Source organism: Scomber japonicus, chromosome 16, assembly GCF_027409825.1.
Source record: "Scomber japonicus isolate fScoJap1 chromosome 16, fScoJap1.pri, whole genome shotgun sequence".
Lineage (NCBI taxonomy): Eukaryota > Metazoa > Chordata > Actinopteri > Scombriformes > Scombridae > Scomber > Scomber japonicus.
Genome location: NC_070593.1, coordinates 16,149,158 through 16,165,198, shown reverse-complemented (window position 1 = coordinate 16,165,198; position 16,041 = coordinate 16,149,158). Strand labels below are relative to the sequence as shown.

General features: G+C 42.0%; 3 protein-coding genes across 4 annotated transcripts; 2 read left to right on the top strand and 1 right to left on the bottom strand.

Annotated features, from left to right (window-relative positions):
* Positions 1-1,675: 1,675 nt before the first annotated feature.
* Positions 1,676-6,549, top strand: si:dkey-13p1.4 (transmembrane protein 151B). Of its 2 annotated transcripts, XR_008323109.1 has the most exons (3): positions 1,808-1,819; positions 2,231-2,339; positions 4,918-5,009. XR_008323109.1 is itself a non-coding variant. In XM_053336319.1 (2 exons), exons 1-2 carry the CDS (start codon positions 1,676-1,678, stop codon positions 6,547-6,549), a joined length of 1,776 nt encoding a protein of 591 aa, XP_053192294.1. The 2 variants fall into 2 exon arrangements, 1 of the variants encoding a protein (XP_053192294.1); XM_053336319.1 differs by lacking the exon at positions 2,231-2,339 and having other exon boundaries at positions 1,676-1,819; positions 4,918-6,549.
* Positions 6,550-9,816: 3,267 nt separating this feature from the next.
* Positions 9,817-13,838, top strand: lrr1 (leucine rich repeat protein 1). Its single transcript, XM_053335718.1, has 5 exons — positions 9,817-10,287; positions 11,070-11,168; positions 11,980-12,232; positions 12,402-12,876; positions 12,984-13,838. Exons 1-5 carry the CDS (start codon positions 10,105-10,107, stop codon positions 13,237-13,239), a joined length of 1,266 nt encoding a protein of 421 aa, XP_053191693.1. The 5' UTR covers positions 9,817-10,104; the 3' UTR covers positions 13,240-13,838.
* Positions 13,839-14,004: 166 nt separating this feature from the next.
* Positions 14,005-16,041, bottom strand: LOC128374929 (protein kintoun-like). Its single transcript, XM_053335148.1, has 2 exons — positions 14,464-16,041; positions 14,005-14,379 (listed from the first exon to the last, which is right to left on the bottom strand). The coding sequence occupies exons 1-2, from the start codon at positions 16,039-16,041 to the stop codon at positions 14,005-14,007; spliced, it is 1,953 nt and encodes a 650-aa protein (XP_053191123.1).

The following is a 16,041-nucleotide window of genomic DNA, read 5'->3' as shown; positions in this document are numbered from 1 at the left end:
CGGACAAGCTCTTTTCGCTTATTTGTATCGTTTGAATCTAAAAACCAGATAACTGCATGCAGGGTTTTTTTTATACGTTCTCCTCCCACCGCTCATACCGGACAGCCTTCAACATCTGGATGCTGTAGTGGTGTTTATAAAGAATGATATGTGGCTTTATTAAGTGATTGTATCTGCCTGCCGCCAGTGTTGTGCAAAAGTGGTGGAAAGAGGTATTCAAGACCTTTACTTAAGTGAAAATACTAATACCACACTGTGAATACACCACCACAAATAAAATGAATGCATTCATTACCTTACTTATGTAAATTTACTTAAGAAGCCTATTAAAGTATCAAAAGTAAATGTAGCCTACACATTATGCAGAAAATGCCCCCAAAGTCACAATTGTATGTTTTTAGATTAATATTAGGCTACTGCTGCATTCATGTACATTTTACTGCTGTAGTTATTAGGTTGTGTTTATTATATCTCCTTTATATAGTTTTAGTTTGTCTCTTAAAAAGTCAACAAGCTCAGATGAATAGTGCTGTTTTCAGATGTGTGACAACGCATTGTCCAACTAATCCAGTTCTTTATTTATCTTAATAAGTAGCAGGACAATTCTCTCAGCCTATAAAGGAACATTTAATCCTTCAGATTATCAGAAAAAATCATATTCAGAATCATCAAATCTGGAGATGCAGTGGTGGGTGACATGTGTACAACATCTTTCTAAAATTGAATTATCGAACTATAGCCTATTAACCATCATCAAAATAATTTCACTAAAATCAAGAAGAAGAAAAAACAAAGATAAAAGACAATGAATAAATTAGTGTAAAGAACAATAATATAAGCATAGGTCGGAAAGAACCCATTAGTTGAAAGCCAACCTATAAAAATGAGTTTTAATAGAGGACACTTGTCTGATTTCCAATAGAGGTGCATTCCACAATTGTGGAGCCCTTAAATGTTCTACTACCCTCAGTCTTAAGTCTTGTTCTGGGGACCGAGAGCAACAGCTGCTAAGAAAATTTGAGAGGGTCCCTGGGGGTCGCCGGACAGAGAACCACTGAAGTGAAGTACTGGTATAAAAAAACAAAAACAAATCACTGGTGCTTTTATACTGAAGAAGCAGACTCAGACCGGAAGCTCTAAACTTGACGGTTCCGGTCTTCAGAAGGTCGCCGTTAGCTGTCAGCGGTAAAGTTAAATCGGTACCGGTCAGCGACGCCGTTAAACGGGAGGATTTATTCACGGTAAGCGGGAAACCGGCGACTTCCGGTTGCTGTTTGAATAAATGAGGTTAATGGGCCGATGCTAATGATTGGTTATTTGACTAAACTGAGATGATTTTATTGAAACCTTCTCGGTAACGCGCTCGGTAACGTGTTATGTGGCCTCGTTACTGCTCACAGTAACTCATCATCATCACTGAACCCTGACGGAGCCTCACTGACTGCATCATGGTCAACATCTGCTGTCTCTGCTGCGGTGAAATCCCTCAACCCCGCCCCCCTCCGTCCGCCCAGCCGGGACCACCGCGGGATCCCCGCTCCGTGCAGCAGCAGCCCACTGGCTCCAGAGCAGCTGCAGGGCTGAAGAAAGGGGGAGCAAACGGAGGGATGCCTAGAACGAAGGAGGTTAATAAAGAGGAGTGATAGTCTACTGTCTGACATGCGAAAAGTGCAGGATGCTCTCCTCCGATCTGGACTCTGCAGCGGAAGACACAGGAGCCAGCGCTCCCAATGATGCTGAGGGAGAGGAGCGGGAGGAGGAAGAGGAGGGAGAGGAGGAGGAGGAGGGCTCACCGGCTGAGAGTGATGTCCAGGAGGAGGTAGGTATTGACAGAGCCTCGGTTCGTTATCTTAAATAATTAAGAATAAAAAGGGCAAGATGTAAAAAAAAAAAAAAAAAAAAAAAAAAAAAAAAAAATCTCAACAAACAGGAAATGGGAGTAGATGTAGTTCTGATGACTGAATGACTTGTAGAAATGTTTTATATTTAATGCTACAATAAACCAAATGTAAGCCCAATACTCTATACTAGTCTATAAATACTCACTATAAATACTAGTTAGCTATAGTTTGCAAGCTTTCCATCCTCATTTTGTTAAGTTCCTTCAAAATGTAAAAAGAAAGAGAGAGACTGCATTTAGGTATTTGTTCTAGTGTGTCACTGGAAATTAAATCCTTCTCTTTTTTTTTTCTTTCTTTTTTTTTTTTTTCTTTTGACCTGCTCTCTATAGTATCACAGTGCGAGTGCTTCCACCTGCAGCCAAACATCATTTCTGCTCGCTGAAATGTCAGAATAACCCCCTTTCATGTAGTGGCAGTGGAGTCCAGTGATGTGGAAAGGTACTCTCACTGACAAGCATAAATTCTGCTCTGGAGAGTTGTACACAGGCTATAGAAATTCTGTCTGGGTACCAATTATTTTACAAAAACCCTGCCCTTGGTTTAAGTGTTGACCGGTCCTATTTGAGTTTATATGCATGTGTGTGTGTGTATGTGTGTATGTGTGTCTTTCCTCCACCATGCACTCTGTCTTTTCTGTCACAGAGTAATTACTGTGATTCCATCTGGGGAATTGGCTGTGTGCAGTCAGGCTTGGACAGATAGTAAAATGACTTCAGATTCATTGTGCATGCAACTACCAAGTTCTGTTTTATAGCATGTGATAAAGTACACTGCTCATAACCTTGGATGGTTCACTAGATTAAGTATTAAGAAAAGGATCTGAAGTGTAAACAAGACTAGGAATCTACAGCCTCTGATCCTCCTCTGCTCGCTCAGTGGTGCTTTGAGCTAAATGCTAACACATCTTCATTCAGCGTGATTACAAATCCTCTGGGGAACCTGACTGTCCGAAACAAATGTCATCCAATATCTGTCAAGAGTCGACGTTTCACTCAAATCTACAAATGTCACCCTCATGGAATGGCGTTAGAAGAAAAGTCAGGAGATCATCAAGGCTAGTAGGATTCATCCTCCGGGGACCATGAATGTGTGCTAAATATTTTGTATCAATCCATTCCATAGATGTTTACAGATTTCACAGGATAAGTGACAACTTTGACTTGATGGTGGTGACACAAGAAAGGTCAGGGGGTCCTGGAAGTCTCTAGGGTGAATCCTCTGGGCTTCATGTACACATTTCTGTCTTAATCTGTCCTGTAGTTCTTCAGTCAATCAATCAAACTTTATGTGAATAGCATTTTCATACAAGGTAATGTAACACAAAGTGCTTTACGTATTAAAAAACAAACCAAAAAAACACTCAATAAAAACAGGAAGTGAGGAAACGCTATCATAACTCTCATGAATCTGCAGTGAGGAAACACTAGAGGCAGGATCAAAATCTAAACATCAATAAGACACAAAAAGAATAACAGTGGAGATAATTCAGTCGGGACCAAAGTGGTGGACCAACTGACTGTTTTAGGTAAATTGATGAAATCTATGTATGGTGATGACATCTGCAGTCAGGAGGCCTGGACTAAAGAAAAGTCCGTCCTCTGTGGTACACAAGAAATGAAATCCCTGTTCCATAAATAACTGAGGTGGAACCAGCAAAGTGACATCCCCATCTCTGTGACAGTGCAGTAATGGATGGCTGGTTGTCAGCATTAATCCTTTCACTCCATAAAACACAAGAGGTAGGCTGCAACAAAAAAACAGGATCTCATGGCAGAGGAGAGGAAAGGAAGACCCAAACAAATAAAAGAACGACACAGTGATTCTGAAGTCTTGATAACATCCTTACAAACAAGATGGGATCAAATTCATTTTTAATGTATGAAACTCAAACTGATTGAATCTCTTCATGTATAAAGCAGGGCACCACACACTGGTTTCTTTTTACTGTCAGTGTTACTGATGAAAGTGTTACTGGCTTCAGGCCAGTGTCTCTGCTCAATGGGATCATTTGACTTCTGGTCAGTATTGCAAATGTGAGCACTTTGTGTCCGCCCTGAGCTAACCACCCAGTACTCAGCAGTTAAGTGTAAAGAGAGAGATGTGTGTGTGTGTGTGTGTGTGTGTGTGTGTGTGTGTGTGTGTGTGTGTGTGTGTGTGTTTGCATGAAAATTAAAGCGCCTGCATGCCGCAAAGTGTGTCATGTTAGCCTGCAATCTTTAAATTTGTGAGAAATAAATTGCCAATTAAAAGTAATTAAAGCTCAATGTGACATCTTCATATAGCTTGTTGGACCCAACAGTCTAAAACTCAAAGGTATTTAAATTTAAAAGTATATAATTATAGAAGAAAAAAGCAGTAAATCGTCACATTTTAGAAGCTTAATCAGAAAATGTTTCTTTTTTTCTGACAAAATACTTAAACAATGAATTGATTATCATGATTGTTGAAAATGTCTTATTTCATTTTTATTAATTAATGAATGAATTAATCAGCAGTGTCATGTTTTAGCCCGCAGTGGCTGGTTACAGTGTTACAGTACTGTATATCAAAGATAACTGCAATATAAGCTCTATCATTTGGACATTTATAACTATAGATTTTAGTATCTAAGGGCATTGAGATTCTGTCGACACGTACACTCTGTGATATTAATGTGACAAGTTTACTAGCGAGTACATTTACCCTCGTGCAATGTAAATTACATTAATTTCAGAGATAGATGTGTGAAAACACCTCAGTAAAATATTTTGTCCGTCAGCTGAGTTGACACAAAGCCTCTCAGGGACACTACATGCTTTAATTGAATCCTACAGAGCTTTCTTTAGTTTGATTTACTTTGTGCTTAGGCATGAGAAAAGCTTTGCAATTTATAGTGCAGCCACATTCATTTGCATTTCTGCTGCAAGTCATGATATCACCGCCATGTTTCATGGGCTCATTGCTCTAAGTGCCTATTCCTCATTACTCCCTCTCTCTCTGTATTTTATTTCCTATCTCTCTCTCTCTTTCTCTGCAGCAGCGTCCAGTGAAGCAGTCCCTGGGTGCTTGTGTCTGCCGTGAGTCCCATTGGCGCTGCCTACTGCTCTCCCTGCTCATGTACAGTTGCCTGGGTGCAGTGGCCTGGTGTCAGCTGACCCGGGTCACCAAGATCAGTTTCAACACTGCCCTCACCTCCTCCTTCACGGCCTCTTTCACCTCCTCCCTCCGGGGAGCCTCTGGGATGGGAGTTGGAGGACACTCAATGATCTACCACGACAGCCCCTGCTCCGACGGCTACATCTACATCCCCCTGGCCTTCCTGCTCATGCTCTACATGTTGTACATAGTGGAGTGTTGGCACTGCCGAGCTCGGAGCGACCTGCAGTGCAAAGCAGACGTAGACAGCGTGTATGAGCGTGTGCTGCGGATGCGCCAGGCCCAACCTTGCATATGGTGGAAGGCCATCAGCTACCATTTTGTTCGGCGCACACGGCAAGTCACTCGGTACCGTAACGGGGACGCCTACACTACCACACAGGTGTATCACGAGAGGGTCAACACGCATGTGGCCGAGGGCGAGTTTGACTACAGCCACTGTGGCATGAAAGATGTGTCTCGTGACCTCAGAGGATTGGAGGGGTATCCAGCAACTCGCCTGCGCTTTACCAAGTGTTTCAGCTTCACTGAGGCCGGACCAGAGAATGATTACCTCAACCAACGAGCCAGGTTCTTCTCTGAAATCGAGGGTTTGGACGATTACATGGAGGCCAGGGAGGGGATGCAGCTGAAGAACATGGACTTCAGAGAAAACCTGATAGCATATGTACACCCAGACAGGATGCCCTGGTACACTTCCCAGGTTGCCTTCTGGCTGGCAGCTCTTCTCATGCTGTCCTGGCCTCTGAGAGTGCTGGTAGAGTACCGTACTGCATATGTGCACTACCGCATAGAGAAACTGTTTGGGTTGGAGTACAGCCACAGCAGCCCCTCTCCTCTAGATGAAGATAGGTCTGTGGGGAATAATACCGGCTGCGTGATTCCAAGAGTCGACACACTGGACAGCACTGAAATGGAGTGGCACATACGCTGCAACCGCCAGGTGATTCCCAGCTACTCCGAGGCCATGCTGATAAACATGAGCACAGCAGAGTCAAACTCTTTACACGACACTGAATACACCACATCCTCCAACTGCTTCCTGTTGGACAGCAGCCAGACGACCCAGAGTTATGGGGCCCTGCAGAGCCAGGACGACTGCGAGCAATGCAGCGCACAGAGCGGACGAGGGGAAGGACTGGGCAGGAGGAGGACGATAACCAGCTCCAGCTGCTCCTCCATCTTCTCGTGCCAGGGAGCGCTGTTCCACTCCCACCTCTCCTCGGACACGTCTCGTTTCTCGCTCTGCCGCATGTATGGCTCCCATCGAACTGTGGCTCTGTGCAGGAGCCGCAGCAGCAACCTGACGGAGCCCTGCTGCGTGGACGAGCAGTGCTGTTGCTCAGACTCCAGCCAGTTGGCACTCAGTGACAGTCCGCCCACTTACAGGGACGCCCGGTTCTTCCCAGTCCTCATTGTGCATCGGTCTGAGGGCTGCGGCAGCGAGGAGGGGAGGGAAGTGCGGCATTACTACATACGGAGAGGGTCGTCTTGTGTAGAGACGGCTCTGTGAAGGACAAGGAGAGACTAATTGGTGATTTAAGATAGATGAGAGATGATGGGTAATTGTGCTCTTTCAGGAAACACTTCTGTAAATATGATGTAAAAGCAACTTAAATGCAGACTTTATATTTTTGATCAGTCACTAAAAGGTCAAAACGTCTTGCTCATGTCCACATTACAGCTACAGGTGTGGGACAAACAGTGTGTTGTGTCACACCTGGGCAGTGTCATACTCTCCGTGTGGCAGTCAGCTACGAGAGGGTGTGTAACTACAATAACCGTAAAATCTGATACACAAAACTGCACGGTCTGCATTTCTCACCTATATATATTTTTTAATAAGTACAAACTAAACTTAACCAGTTCTCACACTGACCTTAAATGTGTTAAGTGTGTGACTAGGAGTACTTCCTGAAAGTTAGTATGTACAGCCCTATCAAAGACATATGTAAGAATACTACAAAGAAAAGAAGAGTTGCATGTTATTACCAAAGGTTTTTTATCTTTAAGTTAATTAATAGACAGCAAGGTGAAGCCAAAGAGTGTTTGTTTTTCTTTCCAAAGAATTGTATTGAACGTTATAAAGTATTTATTGATGGGAGATATGCTGAAATGAATGTGAAACTGTAAGCAATAAAGGTTGTTCTGAAGGAATACTTCATACCCATCGTTTCATGTCAATGAATTTATGAATCTGTTTCCCTACTTTATCTGACTGAGGAGCATGTTTTCTGTGTGGAAATGCATAAAAACAGTATGAGGAGTAATAAAGTGTATGTGTCTAAAAGTATATATGCCAGAAGTTGAAAATAAGTGAAGAAAAGAGATGGAGAAGAGAGATCAGAGTTAGATTTTTCCTATTATCAAGTTGATCTGAGGTGATGATGTCAGACACTCTCAAACTCACAACTCACTGCTTCTACTGTCTTCAAGTATAAAAACACTGAGGATATATTCAGAAATGACTGCAATGACATCCAATAATTTCAACTAACACCTTTTCCATTGTAGTAAAGCATTTTGCACACAAAGGTTTAAATTCAGCATGTCATTTTAACTGAAGTACCACCTCTGGTCAAAGTGCAGGAAAGAGAAATGGAGCAGAAGAGAGGAATATGCTGACTACAAAAATACAACCTGTTCATTTTTATGGATAACAATAATAAAGTATTTAGCATTTTCATACAGTTCATCTGAGATTATATATTATGCCCGTCATGAGTTCTTTTGTGTGTGTGATGATAACAGATCTCACAATACATATGGACATATCTGACATTTGTACACAAGGCATATTTAACATCAAAACTCAGTATTTCAAATATCAGGCCATGAACTTTTATTTCAAACTCCATGGTTAATATTTCAGTCTGTGAACCCCATTATAAAAGATTTATGTTTTAGAGTGACATCTGTTTGATTTACACTATGTGATGGAGTAAAAACCACAATGGGCAGAGTAGAGAGAAAGAAAATAATGATCAGGGGAGGAGAAAGCACTTTGATCCTTTACTTTCAAACTGATACCATAAAAAAGTCCTGCCTTCATAAGTATAACCTGCCAAATATACTTAAAGTAACAAACATACTCACAATGCAGCAATGATGAATTTAAATGATAAGGATGTATGTGTAATGTTTACCTGAAATCTAAATCTGCAAAGTCACTACAGCTGCTGAATAAATGTGGTGAAGCAAAAGTGTGATATTTTTTCTCTCTAATGTTGTGGAGTAAAAACATCTTAAGTAAGGATACTTGAAAACTACAAATGCAGCACTTCAGTAACTCTACCTTCCACATAATATAATACAATAGCCCAGTATAATATAATAAAGCAATATAGTAAAGTAGTGTATATTGTAATAAAATAATACTTTTGGAGGAGGCCTTTCTTTCTGCTGTCCACTAGATGCCACCATTTCCAAAGACTAGGTTGTGTTTATGTTTATGGTTCTCATGGCTTACCCAGGAAACTTCTACTCATGTGTTTTTATAGTTCTAAGTGGATATTCTCGACTATTCATCAAATTGAAATGTTTACTAAATCATCTATGAAACCCATTGAAGTTCATTCTTGCAAACAGTGGTTTGACAATTACCAAAATAAAAACTGAATGTGATGCTCAAGATTTGAGGTCATGAGCTCAGAATTTGAGATGCACAGCATTTAACCAAATACATTGTTTTACACTATATTTATACTTTGCATATATTTATAAAAGTTGGGGGGCGCAAACTGGTTTTAGCATGTGGGAATGACTGTGTTCTGATAATTTTATTGCTGCAACTCTGCACAAATTTTTGGATTTATTGTGATTAGGCGGGGTGGGATATGGGGATAACCATGTTTGAAGAATATCATGAACTGGTGTTTTGTTCTCCATTTACATTGGATTTCTGTCATTGATTTCATTTATTGTACCACCTACCTGACCAAGGCTACAGGCAGAAAATAGCAATTCTGCTAAAACCTTGTGCAATGTATCTCTCCTTATTTTATACAAGGTTAATGTCTTACTGTGCACTGTCTCTGTCTCTGTCTAAATAAAATACAAATTACAAATTACACATTTAAAAAAAAAAAAAAAAAGGTTAGGCTACATAAGCAGAATTTTTGGCTATTTGATGTTTTTTTAGCTGTATTCATAATTATTAAATTCTCAGTGAAATTTACTGTTTGTGTGTTTGATAACCACTTTTGATGAATTAGAAAAAAGTGTGTTTATTTCTATATTCTGTATATATAAAATGATTTACCAAAATAACAAACAACAAAGGGACTGTGTGGATATTGGCCCTCATAACTTAGAATGAAAGCACAACTGAAGGCAATCTTTGAAAAGCCAGTATGAACAAGTGTACCTAGTTTCAAATGTTGTTTATAGCCTAGATACTTTTTTTTTAGTTTGGTTATATAGGCAGCATTTTATGTACATTTGATACTTTTAGCTACATTTAAAATAGCCTAATTAAAATCTCAGTGAAGTGTAGTACTATTTGTGTGTTTGCTAACTGTATTTGTTGCATTAAGAAGTGTGTTTATTTCTATATTCTGTATATATAACAAAGTGACTGTGTATCTCTTACAATGAAAGCACATCTGTTTTCAGACAGACTTTAATGAAATCACTCTTTCACCACATAACAGCATTTCTCTCCCCCTCTCTTACCTCACGTACCCGCGCTCGGTTAACAGGGCGCTACATGACGTCACTTCCCACGCGCGGGGCTTGTGCTAACGGTGGCTAACTGATCCAGCTGTCAGCCTGAGAAAACTCTCCAGGATCCTTAAAACCTATGAAGGTACTGTCAAGCAAACCGAGGCTGCCCGGGCGTATCTTTGCTGTCGACCGTGTGTTAGTGTGTTGGACGGCCGCTGAGACGCACCTCCAGCTGCTGTTGACATCCAGGACGAGCACGGATGTGTCTGTAGCAACTTAACCAGCTTTTACCCCGCGGAAGTTTCCTCTAGCATGCATTTAAAACCCTTCAGTTCATTCTGACTGGGTGCTGTGCCGGGGGACTTCTTCACTCTTTTTTTTTTTTTAATAAGAAGAAATTGAGATGAAGCTACAGTGTGATGTCGAGGTTGTTAGTCGGATGCTGCCCACGTTTGGGATGAAGAGTCGAGGGAAAGGGGCGAGAGCTGTGCTTTCCATCGGGAAGCATTTGGACAAGACGAGTCAACGAAGCAGCATATACATGATGATTTGCACGGCCAAAGACAGATCGGGCTCAAAATACAAGGTCTGTGCTGTTGAGATTCATTCCTGTGCTTTTTTTTCTTCCAGATTTAGTTCAGAGTCTAGAAAAAAAACAGATCATCTCATCACAAACTACCCATGATACACAGATACAAGAGGAGAAGGTCCTAAATGTAAAAAAACAAAACAACAATAGCTCAGTTTTAATGATAGTGTGAAATATAGATCACAAACTATGCAGGCATCAATGAGTTAATCCTAAACTTGTCATTTTTAGGATCTGCTTCTTCTGAGTGATAAGGAGACTGAAGACTATCCCAGCATGAGTTTTTGGCAAGACAAGCCTTATAATGTAATATATAAGACCTGTAATATACATATATATATATATATATATATATTGTAATAATTGTTCCATGATTTAAGAACTGTTATGTCATGAAAACTTTCCGTATGTGACCCAAGAGAGATGATTGATCAGTAAAACAGCCAAATCATCTGGTACAGTTTAGTTGTTGTTTTTGTTGAATGGACTGTATAAAACCAGCATTAGCAAAAACCTTTCAAAACATTGTACCGGCTTTTATTGATCATCATCTTTCCCAGATAGAACCAGATTGGAAACCTTAGAAGTGTTTTTTTTCATGGGCTTCAAATGCTGGTACTTCTGATTTTGAAAATCAGACATAAACAACAAGGGTTTCTTCACTGTTCCTGTTCCAACTTGCTGAAAGAGTGAATCACTCCTAGTTGAATGACAATGTACCCTGTAATATTATGCAATGGATTTTTCCACAACTGACATGTGCCAACGTTGTGTTGCAGCTAAAAGACAACATAGAGAAGTTCTTCACATGGTTTGTGGAGGAAGGCAAGGCCACCGTGAGATTAAAGGAACCAGCTGTTGACATTTGTTTGAGCAAGGTATGACACCCAGTCAGAATGGCATAATGACCGTCTGAATATGAAGGATGTTTGTATGCAAGCACTGTGGTTTTGGTTATTCCAGAAGATTTTTAGGTTTATCATAAAGCAGCTTCATTCAGATTTAGTAATCTTGCACAAGATGTACAAATTATTACAATGGTGTTTAGGAGGTGAAGAGAAAACAACACAAAACTCAGAGACCAAAGTCAAACTGTCTGCTCACTCATTTATCAACTGGACAGACACTGTGTTTTGACTGCATGCGATGCTTGGACAGACGCCAGAGCATCCGCATTGTTTCCAGCGGCTGCTGAGCCCTCCTGGCTGTTTTGTAGCGGTGGAGACCTTTTACCCAGATCCTGACACCGTTCAACCTATCACATTTACATAAACACACTCTCACACCCTCACACTGACTGAAGCTGTGACAACTGATGGTCCTGCTGACCCGCTCGGCTATAAATATGTAATGACCATAAATTTAAATGAACAGATGTTTGATTTTTGGACTACACACTGTATTATATTCATGATATTGGGTCTAGCCCCAGTACTTTCCATTCTGAGTCACACTCATTCACTTTTATTTGCTACAGCATAAAGTTCATCTTGTTCTTTCAAGGCAAGTGTGTCAAGATATTTTAAGCCAGTGAATTTAGGTCAGATTATTCAAGGAATCTAGTCACACAGAAGAACCTCCTCACAAGGCGCTGTAAGGTGGCTGTCTCTTTGTATTGATCTACTGTTTTTATAGATAATAATATAATACATAACTATATTAATTATATATTTATCTATTTATCTATAGGCCGATGCAAATAGCTTGAAGAACTTCCTCTCGGCCGCTCGTTTGGCCGACAGAGGAAGTGATACAAGCAGCCTCCCCCTCTCCACACTCACTCCTGTCCGCGCCAGAGATGTAGAACAACCCAAGAAGAAACTCACAATCGTCTCCAAGAAGGACTACCCTCTGACCTCCAACTTCCCGTACTCTCTGGAGCAGCTGCAGGTCTCCTACTGCAAACTGTCTCGTGTAGACATGCGAATGCTGTCCCTCAAAGGTAGAGTGAAAGCCAAAATGATGTTTTTGCCTCTAGAGTAAATGTATTCATTGCTAAATATTTTTAGAGTTTGGTTGAGCTTGATTTACATTCTGTTTTAAAGTTTGAGAAAGTCACTTAGGCTCCACCTCCAAGGGACTAAAAGCTCTTGTTTCTTTTGATTTGGCAGCTCTTCGTAAGCTTGATCTCAGTAACAACCACATCAAGAAACTCCCCGCCACCATCGGCGACCTCGGCTGCCTGTCTGAGCTCATCCTCCACAACAACCACCTGGAGGCCTTCAGTCAAGCCCTCTGTCTCTCCACCCTGCAGCGGACCCTCCAGGTTCTAGACCTGAGCCAGAATCGACTGCAGTCCCTTCCCGCTCAGTTCTGCCAGCTCAGAGAACTGGTCAACCTCAAACTGGACGACAACGAACTGGTTTGTCTGCCGTTCCACATCGGCCGCCTCTCCAAGCTGAGGTTCCTCTCAGCGGCGCATAACCAGCTGGCTGTGCTGCCAGGTGACTTTCGCAAGCTGAGTTTGGAGAACCTGGACTTGTTTGGAAACCCGTTTATCCAGTCCAACCCTCTGGACCACACAATGCAGCTCACATTCCCCCTTCCACTTCAAGAGTTAGCTTCCAGAGCTGTGGCAAACCTCAGGTATGAGTTCAACATCTTCTGTACATCATACTTTTTATTTTTTAGCCACACTGTGTTCATACGTTTGCCTCATTCTCATCTCACTATGTTTTCTTTCTGATTTATAGAATACCATACGGACCTCACCTCATCCCCGCCCACTTGTGTCGGGACCTTGAAGTAGCTAAGACCTGCGACTGTGGCCGCGTGTGCATCCGTTTCTACATCAAGACGGCAGTGAGCATGAACCTGCACCAGGTGTCCCACACGGTGGTCCTGGTGGACAACATGGGGGGTACTGACGCTCCAGTACAGCAACACTTCTGCTCCCTCTCCTGCTACTCTGAATTCTTGGACAACTCACTCCAGAGAGGAATCAGATGAGGGAGGAAACAACTTTTCTTTCTTTCTTTTTTTTCTCCATTTGACATTAAAGACACTGACAGCTGGAAATTGCTGTGATATTGCAACAGTTTTTGTAAGTTGTGTGAGATACTGTAAGAGGGTATCCGAGGAGACGAGAGTAACTGCAGTAGAGACTAGCACAAGTAGTACAATTTTTGGTGGCAATGCCTTCAAAATGAAAAGACAGTGTTGACTTTTTTTAAGCTTTGTTTTTAAAAGCACTTCAAGCAGCAGTTTTACACTTACTTCTGACTTACAATTCACTTCCCACGTTTCACAAATTGGGGAGTGGAGCGTACATTTGTAACAGGGTGGCACTGACTGTATCTAATAATAGCAGACAGCTACACTGACACAGTGACGGTTTGCCTGTGCTACCAGTAAGTCTCACACATCTTTTTCTTCTCTTCCTGCCTGCCCTACTGACCTTCTTCTCCTGGGCAAGGGAATAAAGAAATTAGACGCATCTTAGTTTTTTTTTTTTTAATGCCTGAACACAGTGCCTCTGGGTCCATAAGCGTTGACTGAAGGGAGTTGGTTTTTACTGTGCTAATGACCCAAATTTTTTATATGCTAGGAAAAAAATGTATGATATATATGTGGAAACTTCAATAAAATATAAATATTCATTGTCTTGTTAAGTAGTTTATTCTGGGATGTTGAAATAAACACATTTTCTTAAGAGTCACATTTTAAAATGAGACATTGTAGATATTTTTGATTGATATGACTTTTAAAATTTGCTCAGTCCAGTTCATACAGGAGGGAGTTTTGGAAGGTGAACCCAGCCGATGTGGAGTGATCGCTGATGATTGTCTCATTTCCATCTTGATCAATTTCCCTCAATAAGACAGGCGGCGGCAGCTTTTTATCAGGCTCTGGGTTTTGGATGTTGTGCTCAGTCGGCAGGTCATCTTCATCTACCTCCTCTGAGCCGTTGTCCGAGCTCTGACTGGGCTCCTCAGAGAAGTGTACGACCCTGTTGCCTCCTAGTCTTGACTTGTTTGCTTTATCCACTGCAGGCGCCTCGCTGGACTCTGCCCGCTCGGAAACAACAACAGCAGCAGTGTGGGATTCCTCACTGGGTGTGTAGTTTGGAGGTGTTGTCATGGTTTCCACCTAACACAGAAGAACAGTTAACAGAAGTTTAGTTTGAGCACAGACTCTTCAACTGGATTGTCAGGATTTAATAAAATCACTCACCTTCAGGTTTCCATCTACAATCTCTCTTGTCTTGTCTTCTTCCTTCAATGTGTTATGTAACTCTCTTTCTTCATCTTGCTCATCCTGCTGGTTTGATTTCACTGCTTCTTCACTGTCACCTTTCTGCTCTTTCAATATCTCCTCCTCTTCCTCCTCCACTCTGCTTTCATGAATCTCATCACTTTTCTCAGCTTCCCTATTTTGCTGCTTCTCCTCTTCCACCTCAGATTTATTCTCCTCTTCTTCACTTTTCTCCACTTCCCTCTTCTGCTGCTCCAAGCCCCTCTCTTCAACATTTCCTACCTCCTCCTTCTCACATTTGTTGCCTTCCCTCTCTTCCTCCTCCTCCTCCTCCTTTAATTGATCCTCCTCCTTCTCCTCCTTCTGCTGCTCCAAGCCCCTCTCTTCAACGTTTCCTACCTCCTCCTCACATTTGTTTCCTTCCCTCTCCTCCTCCTTTAATTTATCCTCCTCCTTCTCCTCCTCCTCCTCACTAACAGCCTGAGCGGTCCCTACAGTGAAATCAAACACCTCACTAGAAGGAAGAACAGGCAGCGTGATGGTCAGCTGTCCTCTCTGTCTGTTGAACTTTGCCTCTCCTTTATCCTCGTCCACAGGGTAGGCTAAGGGCAGCTCCAGTCTGTATGCAGGCTTCTTGGACTCCAGCAGCAGGCTTTTCTCTTTTACTTCAAGGTTGGCATCTCTTACCGACTTCAGAAGCGGCAAGTCTACAGTGACCACAATCGCTTTGGGCCTGGGACTCTTTGCTGAGTCTCTGGAACATCTAAAGTCCTGCAGATCGATGAATGATCTGTATTTCACTGTATAACTTGGCGTGGTGGGTCCTTTGGCTTTCTGAGGCTGGATATGTTTGCTGTTTTTTGTTTTAGGGGATGTGGTAGGTCTCTTTTTTTCATCTGGGTATGGGAAGGCAAGAGGGTCAGGCTGCTCGGAGGGTACCCTGGCTTTATATCCAGGTACGGGTTTTCGAATGACACAAGCCTGAGGTGTGCCTTTATATTTGGTGCTCATCTCTCTCACATTGCTTTTGTCCAGAGTGACCTTGAAAGCATCCTGGATGCCCTGAATGGCTGTGTTGTCCAACATATCCATGAATCTGGTGTTTCTCCTTGCTATGTGAATGGTGTCAGGGTGGAAAATAACGTCATAAATCATGATTTTGTTTCCCTTTGGGTCTGTGTCTTGTCTCCCGGGGTGCAGACTGTGAGGCAGGGACCAGCACTGCCCTCTGTGTCCATCATCAGACACCCCCCACTTACATTCAGGTTTACCCACTTTTTCATTTGAGCAGATGTTGATGTAGCACTTCTGCTTGCCGTTCACACTCGTCCTGAGAGCCCTGAATGGTTCCGGGTGGATAAACTCGATGTTGTTTCCTCTCTCCTGCTCCAGAAGTGTGATCTCCTCTTCATACTTCTTCTTATTCGCAGGATCTGATATTTCTTGTGCGTAGTCGTGCAGCATTTCCCTGAATTTCTCGTCTTTAAAGGCCTTAGTGAATCTGCTGATTTCGTCCGCTGTCATGTTCAGTTCTTTGAGGCTTTCTCCTACCTCCAT

Coding starts and splice junctions, on each gene's coding strand:
- si:dkey-13p1.4 (XM_053336319.1), top strand. CDS start 1,676: ATGCTCTCCTCCGATCTGGACTCTGCAGCGGAAGACACAGGAGCCAGC. Junction 1,820..4,917: donor AGAGTGATGTCCAGGAGGAG/GTAGGTATTGAC, acceptor CTTTCTCTGCAG/CAGCGTCCAGTGAAGCAGTC.
- lrr1 (XM_053335718.1), top strand. CDS start 10,105: ATGAAGCTACAGTGTGATGTCGAGGTTGTTAGTCGGATGCTGCCCACG. Junction 12,233..12,401: donor GCGAATGCTGTCCCTCAAAG/GTAGAGTGAAAG, acceptor TTGATTTGGCAG/CTCTTCGTAAGCTTGATCTC. Junction 12,877..12,983: donor AGAGCTGTGGCAAACCTCAG/GTATGAGTTCAA, acceptor TCTGATTTATAG/AATACCATACGGACCTCACC.
- LOC128374929 (XM_053335148.1), bottom strand. CDS start 16,041: ATGGAGGTAGGAGAAAGCCTCAAAGAACTGAACATGACAGCGGACGAA. Junction 14,380..14,463: donor TTGTAGATGGAAACCTGAAG/GTGAGTGATTTT, acceptor CTTCTGTGTTAG/GTGGAAACCATGACAACACC.